General features: G+C 42.1%; 1 protein-coding gene across 14 annotated transcripts in view; it reads right to left on the bottom strand.

Moving 5' to 3' along the window:
* PTPRM (protein tyrosine phosphatase receptor type M) overlaps nucleotides 1-23,297 on the bottom strand; it is a 1,480,454-nt gene that overhangs the window by 180,398 nt on the left and 1,276,759 nt on the right. For all 14 annotated transcript variants that reach the window (XM_069218824.1, XM_069218808.1, XM_069218810.1 and 11 more), the window contains one exon: nucleotides 20,289-20,325. In XM_069218824.1, the coding sequence (XP_069074925.1) occupies nucleotides 20,289-20,325 (37 nt within the window). The remainder of the gene's footprint in view (nucleotides 1-20,288; nucleotides 20,326-23,297) is intronic.

The raw sequence follows: 23,297 nt of genomic DNA, 5'->3' as shown, positions 1-23,297 counted from the left end.
GCTCTGGAAGCATCAACTTGTTCATTATGATCCATTCCTTTCCCTGTGCTCTATCACTTTTTATTTACCTGTCCTCCTATAATAAAAAAAATGCTTCCTTAATTTCTGCTATTTCAAACTCATACTTCATATTACAGTCTATTAACTCACTTAACACTTGTCATCCTCAACTATCAAATGTACATTTATCAATTGCATTGGAACCTCAACTCTATGGTATTATAAGTTCTTCTACTGACATTAAAGAAAAGGAAGTAGTAGAAATACGTACTGAGCAAGACTTACATACTTCATTTACATTTTTTTTAATGGAATAACATCTGGCTTAAGATACGTAATTCCTCTCGAGCAGCTAACACAACCCAAAGCCTACTTTTCATTTACAATAGGCTTTGGGGTCACTCCAGTCACTTTACACAAAATTAATTCTACTATTTTGCCCTCTTGTTAGTTATGTAATGCCACTTTCTCAGATTTAAAACACATTTTATTTGAATGTATGTACATATCAATTTTGGTTGCGAGTATGGAAGCAGATCAAGTTTATTTTTAACACTAATATGTCCTCCACATTTATAAACTAATTGTTAAAAAGACTTTCATAGGATTGGAATTGTTGTTCCTTGAATGTTATTATTTTAGACTAGCTGCCTTACAACAAATACCTATAAACTGAAAACGTTCGGAGAATATTTCATTGCAAAACTGAAGGTATGGCATTTGTTTTAATCACAGACCTGACAGGGCGTATGTCAGTCCACTCGCTTTTGCTATTAAAAGAGGCAATATTTGGTCACCATTGACTGTGTGTTCTTCTGAACTTTTTTGTTTAACTATCAATTACCACCAACCTTTCACTGTCAAAGTACCTAAACATCATTTCCTTCACTAATGAGCTTTAGGTGAATATTATTTCACAGTTTTTGTACTTACTGTTCTTGTACTAATAAGTATTGATTTTGCTCTACATTTTTTTATACCTTAATCAAGTAATGCTTTGGTCCATAATTCATCAATCTACAGTCTCTGCATACAGCTACTATTATAATATTATAATAATGTCCGCTTATTTCTTTCATACCTTCTTCTTTACTTTCATGTTCCTTTTAACCCTTGTGATCCTTAACACACAATTCTGTTAATGACTGTAATATTTTAAATATTACAATTTAGATTTATTGCATCATATGATTAATACTGAATGTTTTCCTCAAGAACCAATGCTCCAATCACTTTATAGATATTACAACAGTTGGAAATTGTGACTTTTTTTTTTTTAAATCAAGGGCATCGCCACAGCCACCTTCCAATACATAACATATTAATATTCAGTGCTATCACAGCTGACACAACAAACACTGATGCTTTCATGATGACTATCAGACATGAACTTAGTGGGCTTACATTGCTCTGGTTTGTCAGTTTCACAGCTATGTATTCAGCCATTCAGCAGAGACCTTTTGCAAAGACGTCAAACGTCTGTTTGGGATCCTGGTGAAATAGGATACTAATTAGCCCACAGCCTTTAATTTCTGTTTAATTTTATTATGAAAGAAGTTACCTAAGCTTTCTTCTAAATATAGAAAATGAGATACTTCCAAGGCAATGATGGAATGGAAGTGAGTCAGTTAATGTTACACATACATCCTAAATGGGTCAGTAACAATTTAAAGTATAAATTCTTCTGCCAAACAAGGATCTTTCACAAACATTAGATGTACAGAGACGACAAGCTGCTACCAAATAAACTGGAAAAGAATGACTAATTGTTTTAAAATGTCATGCTCCCTCATCAAAAAATATTATTAGTCTTTCTTTTTTTTAATTAATGAAAGTTAAAAAACAAAAAACTTTTCAAACTCAGTTATTTCAAAACAACTCACCACATAAAAATTGTTTCAAGGCATCAAGCCTTTTGTAAGTTAACGAAAACAGCCAACACCATCCCCTCAAGAAATGAAAAGAAAACCGGGAAAAATCAAATTCTCAATGTGCAGTCTTAATTATAAGGCAAGACCTCGGCACACACTGAGGTGTACCAAAATATTAATACTAGTATGACTGCAGATGACAATGTTAACTATGGAGACACCAAAAATATTGTGTTGAGTGCACACAACCACAAACCCATAACCCATTTTGGTGAAAGTGCGGTTAAATAAGATCATATGACCAATCATTATCATTAAGGTTGAAGACATCACATCACTGTGAAGATTTAGGGCCATATTTATACTTTTTGACGCAAAACTGCGCTAACGCAGTTTTGCGTCAAAAAAATTAGCGCCGGCTAACGCCATTCTGAAGCACCATGCGGGCGCCGTATTTAATCAATGACGTTAGCCGGCGTTAGCCGCCGGCGCTGCCTGGTGTGCGTGAAAAAAAACGACGTACACCAGGCAGCGCCGGTGTAGGGGGATATGGGCGCCAAAAAATGGGGCAAGTCAGGCTGAGGCAAATTTTTCGCCTCAACCCGATTTGCGCCATTTTTTCCGACTCCCAACCCCCATAGAAATGACTCCTGTCTTAGCAAAGACAGGAGTAATGCCCCCTTGCCCAATGGCCATGCCCAGGGGACTTCTGTCCCCTGGGCATGGTCATTGGGCATAGTGGCATGTAGGGGGGCACAAATCAGTTCCCCTATGCCACAAAAAAAAAAAAAAATACTTACCGGAACTTACCTTAATGTCCCTGGGATGGGTCCCTCCAGCCTTGGGTGTCCTCCTGGGGTGGGCAAAGGTGACAGGGGGTGTCCCTGGGGGCATGGGAGGGCCCCTCTGGGCTCCTTCCGAGCCCACAGGTCCCTTAACGCCTGCCTTGTCCAGGCGCTAAAAAACGGCTCAAAAGCAGCCGTACATCATTTTTTTTGACCCGCCCACTCCCGGGCGTGAATTATGCCCGGGAGTGTAAATACGGCACAATTGACCTCGGAGTCAATTTTTTAGACGGGAACGCCTACCTTGCATCTCATTAACGCAAAGTAGGTGTCCACGCTAAAAAATGACGCAAACTCCATGGACTTTGGAGCTAGACGCGTCTAACGCCAAAGTATAAATATGGAGTTAGTTTTGAGTCGGAATTGCGTTAAAAAAAAACGACGCAATTCCGGCGCAAACAGAGTATTAATATGCCCCTTAGTCTTAATGAATGGACACTTGTTCTTTCCAGCATAAGTATACATGATGCTGCACTTACATTGTCACAGATACAGATAGTCAGCACTCTACTCGCATAAAATACAAAGAGAAGCCAAATATTCCACAAGGGTTTGTACCACGTCTAAGGTACCAGCCAGGTTTTTCTGCCTCAGTAGGATCATCAGTGGCTGAGAGTTATTAAAGCGCACACCCACCACTTTTGTGCATGGTATGGGATAAGGGTTAAACTTGTGCTGGGAGACAGAATCACACTGGCCTCCTTAAATCAAAGTAGTTTCCCTGCGCAAAATAATCATCTTAGCAGGCAGCCTGTGAGGCAGTAAGCAGTGCTTGTATGCTGCAATGACCTGTGGTAGTAACACAGAATTTGAACTTAGCACTATAGTGATATATTTGTGATTTTCCACTCATTAGTACAGTTCTAAACAACAAGTGCCGTTGGGCACTGGCCGACATTTGACTTCGCTGGCATGACTGGCACCAACCAGCCCTTTCCATTTGTGAGGTTCACAGAAAAACGTTTGAGGGCCCTTACGTCTTGAGCAGGTGTTAACTTGTGCATTTTCCAATGCTATTTTGGCTTTGGTGTTTCAAATGTAGTTGTAAATTGACAATCTCCCAAGCTTCAGTCGGTCTACTGTACTACGTCTAGCTAAAATATACCAAATTCTAGGGTATGCAGAAACAAACCCCTGAATAAACGGGATACTTATTCAAAACAACAAGTCCGCATATTTTAATCTTACAATATACCCAAATAGTGCAGTTAGCCGCAGTACATTTCCATTGCCTTTCAGTTCCACCGCACAATCATTTCAAAATTTCTACACATCTGGCAGTAAAATCATGGGAACAAAAGCCTTTTTGTATAGTATGCGGGAAGTATCGCTGCAGTTCAGCATCTTTCAGCTGCAATAATGACTTGCCAAGACAGTTAAGTATAGTATTCAAAGCACTACTACTGTGTGCTTGCCAAGCACAGAACTACAAAAAAGGGAGAAAGAGCCTCAGCATATTTGTATTTTTGAAAGCCTTTATTTAACTACTCACATGCAGTAAGGACATGCAATGCAGAGAGGTAGGCAAGCCCTGATTCTATCAGCAGAACATGAAAGGAAAAGAAGAAAGGCATTTGTGTTTTTAGAAGCAGGTCTTTTGTGAGAAATCCTCTGTCTGGTGATCATGCCTCTAATATTGACAGCAAATTTGCGAGGATCGAATCTTTACAAAAACTCTCACAGAGGGGAGAGGAATGAAGAGTAAAAAAACACCAGATACCACTTGCAGAAATAGATTTCAAAGATTTCTATAAGAACATGTGGTAAAACAAGCTGAAGAATGCCGTCCATACAAAGTTAGAATTTTTGGAATGCTATAAGGGCCTCAGCCAATCAGAAAGTTTAGATTGTAGGCTCTTGCTACTGTAGGCTCCCTGTGTTCCAGGTGTGATGAGAGTATGAAGCTGGGGCACTTATCCAGATTGGACAGTGCTCACACGTGCAACTGTATTAGCAGCTGTGGTGAAACTAGCTGCCCTAGAAACCCACTTCTGAAAAAGGATTTCTCTCGAAGCTGTTGTCAAATGCTGTGACATCAATGGAGAGAAGTCCCCGAAACTGCAGTTGCCTTCCCTTGTTCTCTCCATATCACCACAGATTAGGGACAAGCCAACTGCTGTTGTCAGGAACTTACTGCCGCTTGGTCTTTATAGGCCTAAGTGATGAGAAGATGAGGGTGAAGAAGCTGCACCATCTCATGGCGCTATCCCGTGAAAACTGGAAATACATCAGTATGGCGGTGTCATGAGAGCACCCTTTCTCTGCCTTCCTGGATCTGTAGCGACCCAAGTATAGCACTGAAATATACCAACACTCAATATTTTATTCCTTCAATTTTTGTCATTTATTGCGTTATTAAATAGATGTTGTCTAACATAAAAGCATAAAATTAAGGAGCATATTATCAGACTCCAGATTGTCACTGCATTTAGGTACAAAGAAAATTGACAAATTATGGATAAATTAAAAGCACAGGAGATTATTATTTTAACCAACTCCACCTATAGAGCAGAGGTGAAACAGAACCTGTCCCGTTTAGCCAAGTCTTCTCTTAAAGGACCATCTATTCAAAGTAGGCCTCAAAGTCCAAGCTAACATCATGAAACAAAGCTACATTCTAAACCGAGTACTTTGGTTATTGTAGGATATACGACTGGTTGATGAGAACTGTTTTTCGCTGCACTGGATGGCCTCTTTACATCATCATAAATTATTTTTAACTACTTATTTTAAAAAATGATTCCTATTTTTATGCTATAGGTCCTGTCCGACATATAGAATATGTAACTCTGGCAAATGTTCCTATTTCACATGGTTCCTGTGCCAACAAAGGTTTTTTGGTGAGTTAATCCTATACCTTGAGATTTGAAAGGAAACTGAACATGCAATGTTGAATTAAGATATAGACATTCTCTGTTATAACTATGTGCTTACAATAATAATTTGATACACTACCAATAAACAAACCGAGTAAGCTTGACTCATTATATACTCAAAAAGTGACCCTACATGAAGACAACAAAAGGGAAGAAAAAGGATAACCCTGCCGAGGAGAGCCTGCCAGGACAACTGACAACTGCTCATTAATGCCACAAATACAACAATTACTCATCTGTGCCCTCAACCGCAACTTAATCCGAGCGACTTGTTTGAGTACTAACTTGTGGGGTTTGCAAATTCCTTATTTCTTAACATTCCTTGGGCATAGTCAACATGAAATTAGCTGCACACTGATTACCAGAAACAACATGAAAGAATCCTTGCTTGGTTGCAATTGGGACCCCCACACTGAGCTGTTATTCAAGTAAATATCTGAAACTATGGGTATTTCTTAAGATGTCTGAACCGGAAATCAAACGCTCAGAATTTCTATTTAGTCTGCTGGCTGCTAACATTCCATTCATTTCCACGGTCCTATTTTATCACTCTCTGATTTTTGGTTTGGGCTTGACAAGAACTTAAAAAGTGAATCATTAGCAAATGCTGATTTCTGTAAATCTAATGTCGTTTGCTAGACTATGCAAAGACACAGACAAGAGTGGTAGAGTACCCGAGTTCTGTTAACCTCTTGGCAGTAATAAGGTTAGCCTCATGCATCTGGAATGGTCTTGTTAGCTGCAAGCACACTGCTGTCTGTTACAATAGCATGAATTGTTTTTTTAAGCCTGGTTCTCAAGTCTGTCACACCCATCGTTACTTACAGTAGAATGTAACTGGAGCCTTGCAAAGGAAGTGGGAGGCCCAATGGCAAAAACTGGACCATCTGCCCCAGATGCCATCCAGTTAACACTTTACCCTGCTCTGCCATCTCATTATTTACTTAAACCCAGTATGTGAGGTGGGAGGGTGAACATTCACCACTGATTTTCTCTAGGGGTTTGTGCCACCCCAACTACTAACTGAAAAACCACGACTGCAACCTTCCTCAGCAGTAATCAGGTTCATGAACCTGAAAAACCCTAAAGAGCAGGTGATCACTCAAACTTCTTCAGCTAGTTTTAAGTGGCAATTTCCTAAGGGAAACATCTGTTGTTCTTATTAATTTTCTTATTTCTATATCATCCTCGATACAGTCAGGCGGAGTTCCCCCTGTGTATTACCCTGCTCCCTTATTACTTGCTCCTGTCTTTACCTCTGCCAGTTAATTGCACGGTGGGCAATAAAGAGCTACTACCAGTCTTAAGACACGACTTAATAACTCTGTCAAAAGTTTGCCCTAGTATAAACTTGTTCGAGCAAATATAACTAGTGAGTAAATGAATGCCACACCATCATACCACAAGGCCTGGCTAAAATGGGATGCCTCTTTCCTTACAAGTGTCCTCTACAATAGATAAAGCCTGTGAGCCAGATCTCTGTGTGGTAGTAATTATATATTTAAATTAGACAAGCTCTCTCCCCAAATGGCTTTTGCAAATTTTAATCTATAGCTATCACCAATTGCTAGTGAATTATCTAACGTTTCACTATAATGTCCCATTAGACTGATGCTGCATACCACTAATGAAAATCAGTAAAGTTCGTTTAAAGAAACCCATGAGTAAATTAGATGGTTAAACGTTGTAGAATTAAACGCTTCTGGATATTTTGAACTGGTGTTAATGACAAAGAGTTGACTTAATGCATCCCATTTATTACAGGCGGGAGTAATTCATCCAGTCCTGGTTATGTCAGTGCACTCTGGTACTTGTCGTCAGGCTCTTCATATTATTAATGCTTTCAGCCTTCTGATGAGTGACACTTTTTATCAAGTTTAAATAATCCTACTGGTGAGAATCAGTAATATTAATAAGGCTCCTTTTTAAGTCTGCCTTAAAAACAGCTATACTAGTCTAGAAAGGGTCATGTCCTATCTGCCCCCCCGCCCCTACAAAATAAAGGAAGAAGATGAAAAGCATGCATTTATTTATATACGGATACAGGTGCTTTCAGTCAGCCCTCTTCATCCTTTGGTCTGTTCAAGAGTCATTCACAGTTTGCTTCCACCTCATAGCCTAAAGTGTGTGGCAATGGAACAGTCTACTTCCGCCTTTAGCCCCTTCACAGCATTTCGTTAATGCACATCCACTTGGGTGGTAGCCCCTTCAGCGACAGGACTGGAAAACCAGTCTCTCTTTCATTTCTGCTGTTATTTTACGTTATTTGCATTTATTTCATTTATTTCTTTCAGTGGCACATTTTTTACTTAACATTTTGCAAACATATGTACACAACCCTTTAGGCATCGGCATTTCTAATTTTCATTACTTTTACACTTTTCATGCATATTGCATATGTATGCAAAAGAGGAAATAAAAAAAATCGCCGGCTTGCAATGGTAAAACCAGGTGGATTTGCCAGTGCTTTTTAAGTTTCCGCTGGCAGCTATTCCCACTCGGCCTATTAGTCTGCGGTCTGACCAAGCATTCCATATTAAAAGTGACCCTTGGGCATATTCTATCTGTCAGCATCAATTACATCACCAGACATCTTCATTAACAACAAGTTCAGGCCAACTGTCTCGTTAGGCGTGCGGGGTAATCGAAAAGCAATGCTAATTTCCCAATCTAAACTAGAGTGGTTGCATTTAATAAACCAACTAAGTCGCACAATGTGACAGACAAAAATCGCTGGCAGTGTTTCCGAAAACCCGCAGAGTCGACAATGGAGGGCGCGCGTTTGGAAGGCGCAAGGTACTGCTCGGGTATGGCGGTCGGGGGTGACGTGGGGCAGACTGGAAATACGGCGATGCTCTAATGAACAGGTAATAAATTACGGCTCTCCCCGCTCTGTTACAGGCAGACTGGTACCCCATTACAAACTGATTGCGTTTGCCACTTTTAAGCCGCACACAATTATATTTGTTCATTAACACTTGATATGTCGAATGCGGCTGAAGAAGGCCATCAGAACAATTAATTCTCAATCACGCCAACTCCGCGGAGGCCTGGAATTGACTTCCCTGACATTTCCCGCCAAAGAATAATGATTCTACCATTCGGCTCTCGCAATTGCTTAAGACGTGTGTGTGGCATTTTAGGGGCATTTGCATGCCCCGTGAACACGTTATTTCATTAACTCTGGCTTCGCGGCGATATAGGGCAACGAAGCTGCAATGTGGAATAGACAGACTACGTGAGCCAGGCGGGCGCTGCAGTAGTTTGCCTGAGGCAATTCCTGCACAGTTAGTTGTTATTATTAAATTTAGCAAAACTATTTGAGTGACTGACTAGCTTACTGTATGTTTTATGGACTTACTGAAAACATTTCATTTGGGTGTGACTCACATAAAAAACCGTGCTTGGGATAGACTGCACACCCGGTTACTGCCGTTTGCTTACGACTTGCTGGTAACCATTGCCCTGATCGGAGTTTAAGTCCGGCTAGACACAACTTTATCACTCTGGCAAAGAGTTTACGCAGCTACACAGAGAAAGGAACATTAGGTCAGCCCCCTCAGCCTGCAGCTGTTGTAAGTAACAATCACATACTGATCTGAGATAAACTGGAACTATCAATCAAGATGTATAGAGTTGCTCTCCCTTTAAAGACAGAAGACCATTTCATTGGTAGAGCAGTTGTACGAGTCTGCAGCTCTGATCATTTGTGCCGGGACTGGGAACATCTGAGCCTGGTACCTACACATTCCACACCACAGAGATCAGCGAAGCGTCAATCACATGGGGCACACTCCAGGTGCAGAGAAGACCAGTTCCTCACCTCCACAGAGATTGTTTGGAGTTCTCATTCTGCAGTTCACTCATGGCCTCCTTGGACACCGAGTGAGAGCAGAGTTATTCCTCTTCCTTCAGCCATACCCCTGTGGGTACCTTGAATCTTGCATCTGGGTTGTGCACAGCTGGGGGATGACAGACAGCTCCCACCATCTCTGAAGAACGAAAGCCAACCATGCCAAAGACACAGGATGGGGGGGGGGGGGAGGGAGCTGCTGTCAGCTGAGTCCAGAGCAGTGGTGTAACAAAGGCTCCCGCAGCCAGTGGGGGGGGGGGGGGGGGAGGAGGGGGGAGGAAGTTCCAGAAGGTGGAAGTTCTGGGGTGGGGTGGGGGGGGGGGGAGGAGCTCAGTAGCATGGCCTGAGAGCTCCTAAGTGTTTGCGGAGGTGGGCCCCTCCATGTACTTTTCGTGGGGCCCCCCTCAAGTTTCGTTGTGCCACTGAACCTGAGATTGAATCAGCGGTCCCCTGCATATAAGATTGGTTCTATAAATAGTGATTGATTATAGTCTACAGCTGCTACGCCATGCAGAAGTAAGCAGTAATCCCAGTACAGGAAGTGAAGGAGACTAGGCTCCCATATTAATTTCTCAAAGTTGCACCAAGGCTCATAGCTCTAAGGGACCCACTGAATCCTATTTATTAAAGCACAGCGTTTGTACATCAGAACTTTAAAGCACAGCACCCTGCACATCTGCAGTTGTGAGTGAAAGTAAGTTAGTGTGAAATAGTGAGTGCGTGCTTGTAAGTTAAAAGAAGGAATATAAAATAGCACGTTGTTGCTGGCATAGTGGAGGTATATTTTGGCATAATGGAGGGCACCCATGACAAAATACAGACACCGATATACTGGGGTTAATTCTTTGATATGGGTTTACTATGCAACTTCTACACTTTTCGCAATCTTTTGTCTGCTGTAACTTTCAACTAGGAATGTGCCTGAATCTTTCTTAGGCACCATTCAAACGTGTTTTCTGCGTAGAAATAAAAAAAATGTCCTTATTGCATTTAGGAACAGAAAATAAATCTAGGAGGCAGTAAAACAAAGGTAAGATAGGGGCCGCCCCACTCAAACTCACAGTGATATAGAATATGAAACAATGGCCACAGATGGTTTACCAAGGAGATGACTGATTCATATGTAGGGTCAATACACATAAACAGGCTGCCCGCTTCTACTATAACTGCTCAGGCTGCCCTAGGCAGAGCAGATATTGCTATTATTCATCCATCAAAAACATAGCCTTTTCTTGACAATCCTTCAATGGCTTAGTGTCCTCACACTCTACTCTGATACCAAAGCTTGGTGCTTGCAGGCTCAAGGCCAAACACAGAACTGTCTATTATTTTGCTCTTTGTCATAATCCCTTTCCTCTTTCCGTGGGCATTAAATGGATTTTGATTTTCTGTGCAAAAGCAGAAGATTAAGTCAAAAACATTTCACGCCCTACATGACAGCCTAAAAGTAGGCTTAACGTTTTATATCGAACACAAATTTCAGTCCAAACCCGGAAAAATTAACATGTAAAAAGAAGCACCCAAATACGTTACCATAAACAAAACCAATGAAGGGACGGCGGTAGCCTTTCTTTTCATAAGACATTATCATTAATAATATTGTTCCATGCAAAGCTCTCATTGTTTTCAAGTACCAATGTACTAGAGGGTATATAAAGTCTTTACAAAATACTTAACTTAGACTAGTGTTGAATAAATACATGAAAGAGTGAGTGAAATGCGCTTGGTATGCAGGAACTCTGTGCCCGGGTGCAGGAGTTGGGTTCAGCTCCCTTAGACAACTAAGCAGGAACAAATAATGAAATCTTCAGAAGCACGGGGAGGGAACCAAATTCTCTGCATCTGTGATATCTGAATGAAAGCATCCCGAGCTATTGCAGTAATGTTTTAAAAATGTATCCTCGAAGCCGTTTAAGGTGAAATTTGGAGAAAGAGAGAAGATTCTTTAACACTGAGCCCAACGATCTGTTGCAGAAGTAACAGGAGAAAAGACAGTTGATGAATGGTGTGACTATTTATATTGAAGGCTCTTTGAGAAAAACAGATACACTTAAGCAAGGGAGGCTTTTGCACCGGATCTAATATACAGTGTGCAAACGGGGGGAGGTGTGGGAAGATCAACGAGGCCAAAAAATTCTGAAATACATTCAAGGCTGTGTACTAGGCCTTTAGGAAACCTAAGGAGCAAGGAGTTGCAATAGTCGAACACAGATCAACAACAGAAGAGAGAAAAAGAGCAGAGAATACATTTATCAGAGAGTTTTCAGAAGAAAGAAGCAGATGTTTGTGAGTTTACAAATTTATTCTTTGACAAAAAAAAAAGGCATCACAGATTATGCCCAAACCCCGAGTTAAGGTAGCAGGGATTCTACATGTATCAAATTGAAATGATCCTTGAAACGGTCACAGGTCCATATGCAGGCAGCTTACTACTTACTCCTCTCCACAAAATAGCATTATTATGGGTCTTTGGAATAGGCAAAGATATGAATCTGCAAATGTAATGGATTCAAGAATATTTGTTATGAGAATAAATCATATGATTAGACTGATGAGTTTTTATTTCTGGATAGAGAGCGAGTCTCCATTCAACAAATGTGTGATGCAGCCGATTAAAAATGATTGCCATGTAAGATTTGCTGTAGAGGTTAGTAAGGCGTAATTAAATTGTATTACTATCATTCTGCTTGGCGAGGATGGAACTAGTGCAGTATTAGGGGAGCACACGTCTCAAAGAGCACAATTACACTCAAGATGTCAGCAAATCAAGTGACAGTGATCCACAAGGGCCTTTTCTCAGGAGAGGAGAATCCATTGCAAGGAAACTGAGTTTATGAGGAAACAGAAGTCTGGACAGAATCTGTCTTGAAGGATTATTCTTGTTGGTCCATTGACACAGCATATGATATGGCCTTTTCCAAAGAATGAAACTGCCGAAGCCACTCAAAACACCATACACCAACTTTTTCATAAAAACCAAGAGGAGAAAGAAGAAACCTGACTAATTAGATTATTTTTAAGTAGGCTACACCCTACGCATGCAATATTCCTTGTCCAAGTCCTAGACTGTAGCAATTCCGCACTGGTCTCTGTCAAGGTACCCACAGGGACCACATAGGCTTTGCATAGTATATAAGGGAACTCTGACATGCAGAGAGCCACTACATGTTAATTTCACTGAAAGACAACTAACTTTACATGTGATAATGTATTCATAAAGATTTGTTCCACCTCCAACGCTTCAATTTTTTTGTACGCACATAAGTTTGAGTATTTGTTGTTCTTTTGAAAGAAAAATAACTATTCAATAAACAAAGTAATTACAAAAAATCTCATTACATTTTAATACGAAGAAAGGTGCGCAGCAACAAACATGTTTCTCATTTCTAGTCAGACAAGTTCATGCAATACATATCAAAGAAAACAATCAGTGGTAGGTGAACAGCACAGGGACTAGTGCAAAATGTGCAAAAACATAAATCAAGCAAACAAAATGCAAAGGTATACATTTCACTCTTAAAAATATAGAAACATTGCTGATCAACTTTAGGGGACAACAAGGCAAAAAGTATATTAATATTTGGTGAATGTAAAAATCCTAAAAGCCACTAGCATGCAGCTGATGTTACAGCTCAGAAGAGCTATTCAATTGGAAAAACAAAGGATGATGGATGGAATGCAGAACAAATTAAACATTCACCCAAAGTCACAGATCTTGGTTTAATCCATCAGTTTTTTTGCTTGCCATGCCTTTCCAGTTTGGACCCAGTCATATGCAAATCAGTCTTAACCCTGTTTCCTCTAGGATCAGTCCAGTCGAACTGCCAGGCCAGGTTCTCCCTGGACCAGAATGAAAATGTCACTTACCCAGTGTACATCTGTTCGTGGCATCAGTCGCTGAGATTCACATGGTATGCATGAGCTCGCCATCTGGTGTTGGGTCGGAGTGTTACAAGTTGTTTTTCTTCGAAGAAGTGTTTTCGAGTCACGGGACCGAGTGACTCCACCTTCTGTGCTCATTGCGCATGGGCGTCGACTCCATCTTCGATTGTTTTCCCCGCAGAGGGTGAGGTAGGAGTTGTACTATAGTAATAGTGCCCGCGCAATGAAAAATGTAAGTATGTACCTATTAAAGGATTAAGTAATATATATACAAATATACAAAATTGAAGGTAACTTCTGAACTGCTACAGGCTTCCGGGGAGGTGGGTGGGTCCATGTGAATCTCAGCGACTGATGCCACGAACAGATGTACACTGGGTAAGTGACATTTTCAGTTCGATGGCATCTGTCGCTGTAGATACACATGGTATGCATAGACTAGTAAGCAGTTAGTTCCCCATAAGCGGTGGTTTAGCCTGTAGGAGTAGAAGTTGTCTGAAATAGAGTTCTTAATACAGCTTGACCTACTGTAGCTTGTTGTGCAGATAGCACATCTATACAGTAGTGTTTGGTGAATGTGTGAGGCGTAGACCAAGTGGCTGCCTTACAAATTTCTTGCATTGGGATGTTTCCTAAAAAGGCCATTGAAGCACCTTTTTTCCTTGTTGAATGTGCCCTGGGAGTAATGGGCAGTTGTCTTTTTGCTTTAAGGTAGCAGATTTGGATGCATTTAACTATCCATCTGGCTATACCTTGTTTTGATATTGGGTTACCTGCATGAGGTTTTTGGAATGCAATAAATAGCTGTTTAGTTTTTCTGATGTTCTTCGTTCTGTCAATGTAGTACATTAATGCTCTTTTGACATCTAATGTATGTAGTGCTCTTTCAGCCACAGAATCTGGCTGTGGGAAGAATACTGGTAGTTCTACCGTTTGATTTAGATGGAATGGAGAAATAACTTTTGGTAAAAATTTTGGATTAGGTCGTAGGACGACCTTATTTTTATGTATTTGTATAAAAGGTTCTTGTGTTGTGAACGCTTGAATTTCACTTACTCTTCTTAGAGATGTAATGGCGATGAGAAAGGCAACTTTCCAGGTGAGGAATTGTATTCCGCAAGAGTGCATGGGTTCGAAAGGTGGGCCCATGAGTCTTGTTAGAACCACGTTTAGGTTCCATGAAGGAACAGGTGGTGTTCTTGGTGGTATAATTCTTTTAAGCCCTTCTATGAATGCTTTGATAACTGGTATCCTATACAAGGAAGTTGAATATGTAGTTTGCAGGTATGCAGATATTGCTGCAAGGTGTATTTTAATAGAAGAGAAGGCTAGCTTTGCTTTTTGTAAATGGAGCAAGTAATTTACTATATGTTTTGGAGTTGCCTCTAGTGGTTGTATCTGATTATGATGGCAGTACCAAACAAATCTTTTCCACTTACTTGCGTAGCAGTGTCTAGTGGATGGCCTTCTGGCCTGCTTTATGACTTCCATACACTCTTGGCTAAGTTGTAAGTGTCCGAATTCTAGGATTTCAGGAGCCAGATTGCTAGATTCAGCGATGCTGGGTCCGGGTGTCTGATCTGTTGGTTGTGTTGCGTTAACAGATCTGGTTTGTTGGGCAGTTTGATGTGTGGTACTACAGACAGATCTAGCAGTGTTGTGTACCAGGGTTGTCTTGCCCACGTTGGTGCTATTAAAATGAGTTTGAGTTTGTTTTGACTCAATTTGTTTACTAGGTAAGGAAGGAGAGGGAGAGGAGGAAAAGCGTAAGCAAATATTCCTGACCAGTTCATCCATAGGGCATTGCCTTGGGATTGCTTGTGTGGGTATCTGGACGCGAAGTTTTGGCATTTTGCGTTCTCTTTTGTTGCAAATAAGTCTATTTGTGGTGTTCCCCAGAGTGTGAAGTAGGTGTTCAGAATTTGTGGGTGGATTTCCCATTCGTGGACCTGCTGGTGATCTCGAGAGAGATTGTCTGCCAGCTGATTCTGGATCCCCGGAATAAACTGTGCTATTAGACCAATTTGATGGTGGATTGCCCACTTCCATATTTTTTGAGCTAACAAGCTTAACTGCGTTGAATGTGTTCCTCCTTGTTTGTTTAGATAATACATCGTTGTCATGTTGTCTGTTTTGACAAGGATGTATTTGTGGGTTATGATTGGTTGGAAAGCTTTTAGTGCTTGAAAAACTGCTAATAATTCTAGATGATTTATATGCAGTTTTGTTTGATGTATGTTCCATTGTCCTCTTATGTTGTGTTGATTGAGATGTGCTCCCCACCCTGTCATGGAAGCATCTGTTGTTATTACGTACTCTGGCACTGGGTCTTGGAAAGGCCGCCCTATGTTTAAATTTATACTGTTCCACCATAGAAGCGAGAGGTAAGTTTGGCGGTCTAGCAACACCAGATCTAGAAGGTGACCCTGTGCTTGAGACCACTGTGAGGCTAGGCACTGTTGTAAGGGCCTCATGTGCAGTCTTGCGTTTGGGACAATGGCTATGCATGAGGACATCATGCCTAGGAGCTGTAGTATTGTTCTTGCTTGTATTGTTTGGTTTGGAGACATGTGTTGAATGACCCTGTTGAAATTGTGGATCCTTTGTGGAGTTGGCGTTGCTACTCCTTTTGTCGTGTCTATTATGGCTCCTAGATATTGCTGTACTTTGCTTGGCAGAATGTTTGATTTTGCAAAGTTGACGGTGAACCCTAGTTTGTAGAGGGTTTGTATGACTTGATTTGTGTGGTTTGAGCATTGTGTGAGCGAACTGGTTTTGATTAGCCAGTCGTCTAGATACGGGAACACATGTATTTGCTGCCTTCTGATGTGTGCAGCGACTACTGCTAGGCATTTTGTGAATACTCTTGGAGCGGTTGTTAAACCAAAAGGCAATACTTTGAATTGGTAATGTATTCCTTTGAATACAAACCTTAGATATTTCCTGTGTGATTGATGTATTGGTATATGGAAATATGCGTCCTTGAGGTCTAGGGTTGTCATGTAGTCGTGTTTTTTGAGCAATGGTAACACTTCTTGTAGTGTGACCATGTGAAAGTGGTCTGATTTGATGAATGTGTTTACTACTCTGAGGTCTAGAATTGGTCTCAGTGTTTCGTCCTTTTTTGGTATCAAGAAGTACAGTGAATAAACTCCTGTGTTTATTTGTGTGCTTGGTACTAATTCTATTGCATTTTTTTGCAGTAGTGCTTGAACTTCTATCTCTAGAAGCTGTGAATGGTATTTTGTTAAATTTTGTGATTTTGGTGGTATGTCTGGAGGGAATTGCAGGAATTCTATGCAATAACCATGCTGGATAATTGCTAGGACCCATGTGTCTGTAGTTATTTTGTCCCATGCTTCGTAATATTGACGTATCCTCCCCCCCACTGGTGTTGTGTGGGAGGGGTGTGTGACATGTGAGTCACTGCTTGTTGGTAGTGGTTTTGGGGCTTTGAAATCTTCCCCTATTCCTAGGGAATTGCCCCCCTCTATACTGGCCCCGAAAACCTCCCCTGTACTGTCCCTGGTAGGTGGGCGGTGCGGCCTGTGAGGTGCTAGCTTGTGTGGCCTGACCCCGAAACCCTCCTCTAAAAGGTGTTTTGCGGAAGGTGTTATAAGATCCTCTGCTCTGCGGGGAGTAGAGTGCGCCCATGGCCTTGGCAGTGTCAGTGTCCTTCTTGAGCTTTTCTATAGCTGTGTCGACCTCCGGACCGAACAGAAGTTTCTCGTTTACTGGCATGTTAAGCACTGCTTGCTGGATTTCTGGCTTGAATCCAGACGTTCTGAGCCATGCGTGCCTACGGATGGTAACCGACGTATTAATGGTTCTTGCGGCCGTGTCTGCTGCATCCATGGAGGAGCGTATTTGATTGTTGGAAATGTTTTGACCCTCCTCAACAACCTGTTTTGCTCTTTTTTGCAGATCTTTTGGGAGATGTTCAATGAGATGCTGCATCTCATCCCAGTGGGCTCTGTCGTATCGCGCTAGCAGCGCTTGTGAATTTGCGATGCGCCACTGGTTTGCTGCTTGGACAGCAACCCTCTTCCCGGCTGCATCGAACTTCCTACTTTCTTTATCTGGGGGAGGTGCATCCCCAGAAGTGTGTGAGTTTGCCCGTTTTCTGGCAGCCCCTACCACCACAGAGTCTGGTGGCAGCTGAGAGGTGATGAAGACAGGGTCCGTAGGAGGCGCCTTATACTTTTTGTCCACCCTAGGCGTCACTGCCCTACTTTTAACTGGCTCCTTGAAAATGTCCTTTGCATGGCGTAGCATGCCTGGGAGCATCGGCAGGCTTTGGTAGGAGCTGTGGGTTGAGGAGAGGGTGTTAAATAAAAAATCATCCTCTACTTGTTCCGAGTGTAGTTCCACATTATGGAATAGAGCTGCTCTAGCCACCACTTGCGAGTAGGCTGTGCTGTCTTCCGGTGGTGATGGCCTAGTTGGGTATGTGTCTGGGCTGTTATCAGACACTGGTGCGTCATACAAGTCCCACGCATCCTGATCTTGGTCGTCGTGGCTCATGGCGGTGTGAGCTGGCGAATGTGACGGGGTGTAAGTTGGCGAAGCCGGAGTTACAGGTGGAGGCGAGGGAGGAGGTGTTACCTTTTGTGTTGTTTGTTGCTGAGGAGTAAACTGAAGCGTTCTCTTTCGTTTGACAGGTGGGAGGGTACTGATCTTCCCAGTCCCCTGCTGAATAAAGATACGCTTTTGCGTGTGATCCACGTCAGTGGATTGCAGTTCTTGTTCAAATCTATGTTTCTTCATTTGAGAAGACATAGAATGCTCTTCGGTATAGGAGCCAGAAACAGGGTCTGATGTCGCTTTTTTCGGCTCCGAAAGCCCTGTTGATTGTTTTTTCGGCTCCGAGGTAACCTTCCTCTTTTTCTGTGCCGAAAATTCTTGGCCTCTATGGTCTTCGGCGCCACTGTCTCGGCGTCGATCGGTGTCGACACTGAATTCTCGGTGTCGATGCTTCTGTTTAGCACTCTCTCGGTCCCGAGGAGGCTGCGTGCCGGTGTCTCGACCGAAGTCGGACGATCTCGACACTGAATGGGCCTTTTTCGGTGCCGATTGTTGGTCACCGAGAATTTGGGTGGAGCCATGGCCGGTTGGCAGTGGCGTCCCCTGGGCCTTCTTTCCTTTTTTAAGGTTTGATCTCGACGTCTTACTCACAGTTCTTGTAGAGTGTAGCTCGTCGGAGTCTGAATCCTGGATGGAAAAGGATTCGTCCTGTTCCTCTTCTGTCTCGAACTGTGGACGCTCTTTTGGCGTGGACGCCATCTGGAGTCTTCTCGCTCGACGGTCGCGCAGAGTTTTTCGGGACCGGAACGCCCGACAGGCCTCACAGGATTCTTCGCTGTGCTCGGGTGACAGGCACAGATTACAGACCGAGTGTAGGTCCGTATAAGGATATTTGTTGTGGCATTCGGGGCAGAATCGAAACGGGGTCCGATCCATCGGCGTTGTCCTCCACGCGGTCGGGCCGACTAGGCCCCGACGGGGTGCCGAAATCTACCCCGAAGGGCACCGAGGCGCTTCGATGTTGAACGCGTCGTCGTATGTGTCTATCTCTAACCGGATCGCAACGATACCGTCGAAAATCTTCCGTCTTCAGCTAACTTTCCGTTCCGAAACTCGGAGCGACAGGAACACGTCCGAACCCGATGGCGGAAAGAAAACAATCGAAGATGGAGTCGACGCCCATGCGCAATGAGCACAGAAGGTGGAGTCACTCGGTCCCGTGACTCGAAAACACTTCTTCGAAGAAAAACAACTTGTAACACTCCGACCCAACACCAGATGGCGAGCTCATGCATACCATGTGTATCTACAGCGACAGATGCCATCGAACACAAGCATCCTGAGACCGGTTTCAGGGTATCACCCTTCATCAGCTAGGCTAGATTGAATCTGGTGGCATAGCAAGCACAGGAGCCACATCTGGGAACACTCTTCCTACTTGGGGTGACAAATGCAAAAACAACAGATGATGGACAAAACGCAGAACAAATCAAACATTCACTATGCCACTGGATTCAAGCTAGCCTGGCTGATGAAGGGTGATACCCTGAAACCGGTCCCGGGATGCTTGTTTCCAGTCCGGGGAAGACCTGGTCTGGCAGTTCAGGCTGGACTGTTTCCATGGGGAATAGGGTCAAGACTGATTTGCATATGTCTGGGTCCAAACTGGGGTGGCATGGTGAGCAAAAGAATTGATAGATTAAGCATAGATCTGTGACTCGGAGTGAATCTTTGATTAGTTCTGCATTCCATCCATCATTTATGTTTGTGAGCTATTCAACTGAGGCATTAATCAGAACCAAGGAATATTTTGGGAATCTGAGCAATATCAATATTGTAAAACTAGAGAGGAGTCTTACCTTGTTTGAATCTAGAATCGAACACCTGCCAAATATAGAAAAAGACACCGGTGCAGTGCCACCACTGAGCGGCCTACTAGTTACGGGCGAGATTTGTTCCAGCAAACTAGTGGTTCCTATTTATTATATTCATTCTATACCGCCAAAGGTCACTTAGCATGTGGATATTCCGACCTCCAAATACGTAAATGAATAAACAATCCAAATTCACATGTATACTTAAACCAATCACAAGGAGCCTCAAATCTCTGAGTAATGGAGTCCCATAGAAAACCTCCAGAATCTTCTTTCATTCCTTTCAATGCATGTCAATCATTTGAAATGACACTAAACAATTTCAGCTGGACGGATAAGACAGTGGAGTGAAATGACTAGTGTTGAAGGGCGATGGCTTCGCTCTTACACCATGACCCAACTGGAGTGAGACTCCAGTATTTATAATTATGGAAATTTTCTGTCCCAAATTTTGAATACGAAGTAATGAGAACAAAACTTGTTAGGCTGTGAACTTTGATATCTCAAATGCTTTAAGGTAGATACAAACTTACAGCATATAAGGAAAGTAGTAATTAACTTACCTTGAGTGGCGATATAGTGGTTTGGTCGATGATAGCCCTAAAAAATGAAAGTTTAAAAAAAGAAATAGTGGAAGTTAGCTTCAGGCTTTAAAGACCATCATGATCTATAAATGTAAGTAAACCATCTGTCTTGCATTAAACAGACTATAAACAAGAAACATGTAGGCCATACAGCAGAACCAGCAATGAAATCACAGGGGAGAGGAGTTCAGATGTGGAGCAAACATAGTGAATTTGTTTCTTGCATTCAGAAGAGGATACAGCCATGCATATGCTCGGCAGGACACATGACGTGTGCAATTAACACACGTGTGCCCTTTACATTTTAGTGCAGTGTATATCATAAGTTAAAAATGTAAGGAAGCTGCTGGATCACACTGGACTGGTATAGGAAGTCCTCCTTAAGGACCTGTATATGTGATGTACATTCTGCAGTATAGCTTGAAGAGACACATGCTTACAGGTTAACGCAGTCATTTGCATCAACAGATCATGAATGATGGTGTCACTGTAGGCGGGGCTGAGTAAATGCTGTGGGAGTCACTGCACGCCCAAACACATGTGCAATGATTTGGACTATAGCTAAAGAACGTGAAGTAATACAGCCTCCACAAGATCCCACTTCTGTGTGGCTACAGTATGGCAGGTTATATCCAAGCCTTCTCCACTTCAGGTGCAAAGGCGAGGTAGGGTGGGACCTGGAAATAAACAGGATAATGCTTCCATAAGTTACTGTAGGCTCAAAGTCAGGCCCTCCCTCCAAGACGAATCTGAGTCAAATTGAAGTTTTAGTCCAATTATGGCAGTAGCTTCACTTTTCAACCCCTGTACACATGTTTCCGGTGTGATAGATGCAAAGAGTAGAATTACATGCTGGCCGTCTCAGTCTTCATTGTGGTTTAGGCCTGGCTTGAGTCTTGTTGCCCTAGCCAAAATCCATCCTCACTGATGCATGTGCCTGTGAGACCAAGACAGACAGGGCACACATGCTGGGGCAAAGGGAGTGGAATGGCTGCATTGCTCTGCCACTGCATCCAAGATCCAATCAGGGAGTTCTCAGGTAAGTATTCCCATACCAGAGACACAACCCTAGCTGCAGTGCAAGAGGAACAATTTTAAACGAGAACTAGTAGCTGAATGGGCGTTAACAATTGTCAAAAGGGTACTGCTGACTGCCTGAGGGTCTCTTATGGCTGAATGAGGACTAAAGGCTCATGTAGCAAGAACTACTAACTTCAGGGGGTCTCTTGGATGATTTAAGTTGGTGCTACTGACTTGTGGGATTACTAGTTGATTGGGTGGTTAGTAATGTCTGCCAAGAGACAACGGACTGATTGGGGTGCTAATAGCTGATTTCGGCTCAAGAGAAAGGCGGCATACCTAATTCTGATGATTATTGAATAGCTGATTGGAGTTTTTATGTAACTCTTTAAAAAAAAATTAATGTACCAATTCTGATAAAACAGTTGGTCAAAGTCAAAATCCTTTTCCAATTTGGAAATATGTTTTGGTGAGACCTCCTCAAATTCCTTAATAAGCATAAACGGGTTTGTAACCCACAGAATCTAAACAAACGTCGGAAAGGCACTCAAACATGTATGGATCAATATGTCAAATATTAACATACTGTACAGAAAAAAATTAAATGGAGGAAATGTACTCATTTAAATAAATTGGGAAATTAAAGAAAAATGGAATATTTTAAGGCACTTGTTCATTTATTTTTTCACCAAACATAACGCCTTTCTGTTAAAAAATGCACTGAGAACTGGAAAATGTACAATTTGGCTCCTTTGTTTTCAAAGTTGTTTGGAGAGCCGCCACCACTCTACATGGGTAAGTGCATCTATCAGGAAGTGCTTCAAAAAGGCACCATCTGAGTTTGTTTTGAAAACAATTTTCAAGGCTTGACCAAATTACTCTCCCTCGCTTTCATTTCAGTATAATGTATTTTGTTACCCTAAAAGGCAGTTATAATACTGGTTGTGGGATGGTGTGGAGGGAGGTGGAAGAGGAGGTATAGTGCGTTTTCCAGATGGCAATAAATTACTTCCAGATAGCAATGTGTTACTTTCCTCAGGACCTTAAACTTCTTGTACAAGTCCATCATGGCAGATCTACCACAGTATTGAAGTGGAGACCTAGCGTAAAGCGGGTTTCTCGTCAGACCATACACTGTTCAGACTGTTGTGCATGTCTAGTTATGAGGCTAAGAAAATCTGCCACCTTTTTTCATACGTTAGAGAACTGTACTACTTTCAACACTGTTTGAAAAAGCAAGAAAGATTTCTTCTTGGAAAACCCTCAGGACTCGTACCCCACTATCTTTCAGAAGTAGCACGTGTAGCGAATAGAATTCTAGAATTGACATTTTAAAAAGAATGTTGGTAGTCCTCACAACAGGTCAATTTAATTAATAAATAATTAAGGCAAGCCACTTATTAGACCCAATGGCTGCAGACACTTTCAATGCAGCTCCATTGTTTCATTTCCGCTGCACTGTCATCATGAGTCTTTACACAGGAATACGGTGTAACTGGTCTTGCTTCAGAGTTCATTATTTATTTATTTATGCATTTACAGAGCACGGCCTAAACAAAAATTAAAGGGCCACAATAGACAACTCAAATGGTAGATAATATTCCACTGTGATCAGACAGAATGGAAATTGAGATGAATAAATTAGCTCTTTCAACCCTCCAAATATTTTAAAAGTAGTACAACACATAATATAAATTCAGCGGTAGTGAGTGAAAGATCATGGTTACTATTTCTTCACCTCACATGTACTGATTGTTTTTAGAAAAGGAGATAGAGAAGCATCCTTCAATCAACATTTTTGTAGTTACAGATCAAGAGGTGACAGGAGAACATGGCGGCTGGTTAAGGGTCGGCCGCAGCTCGGGCATATTGAAAATTTCGCGTACCCCTGTTTAGTGGAGCATAATAGTTTCTGGGGTCTGGGGTGCATCGAGCAGAGGACACGGAGGCGAGACTCTCTTTCTTTTT

Source organism: Pleurodeles waltl, chromosome 2_1 (assembly GCF_031143425.1).
Source record: "Pleurodeles waltl isolate 20211129_DDA chromosome 2_1, aPleWal1.hap1.20221129, whole genome shotgun sequence".
Taxonomy (NCBI): Eukaryota; Metazoa; Chordata; class Amphibia; order Caudata; family Salamandridae; genus Pleurodeles; species Pleurodeles waltl.
This window is presented reverse-complemented; position numbering and strand designations above follow the sequence as displayed.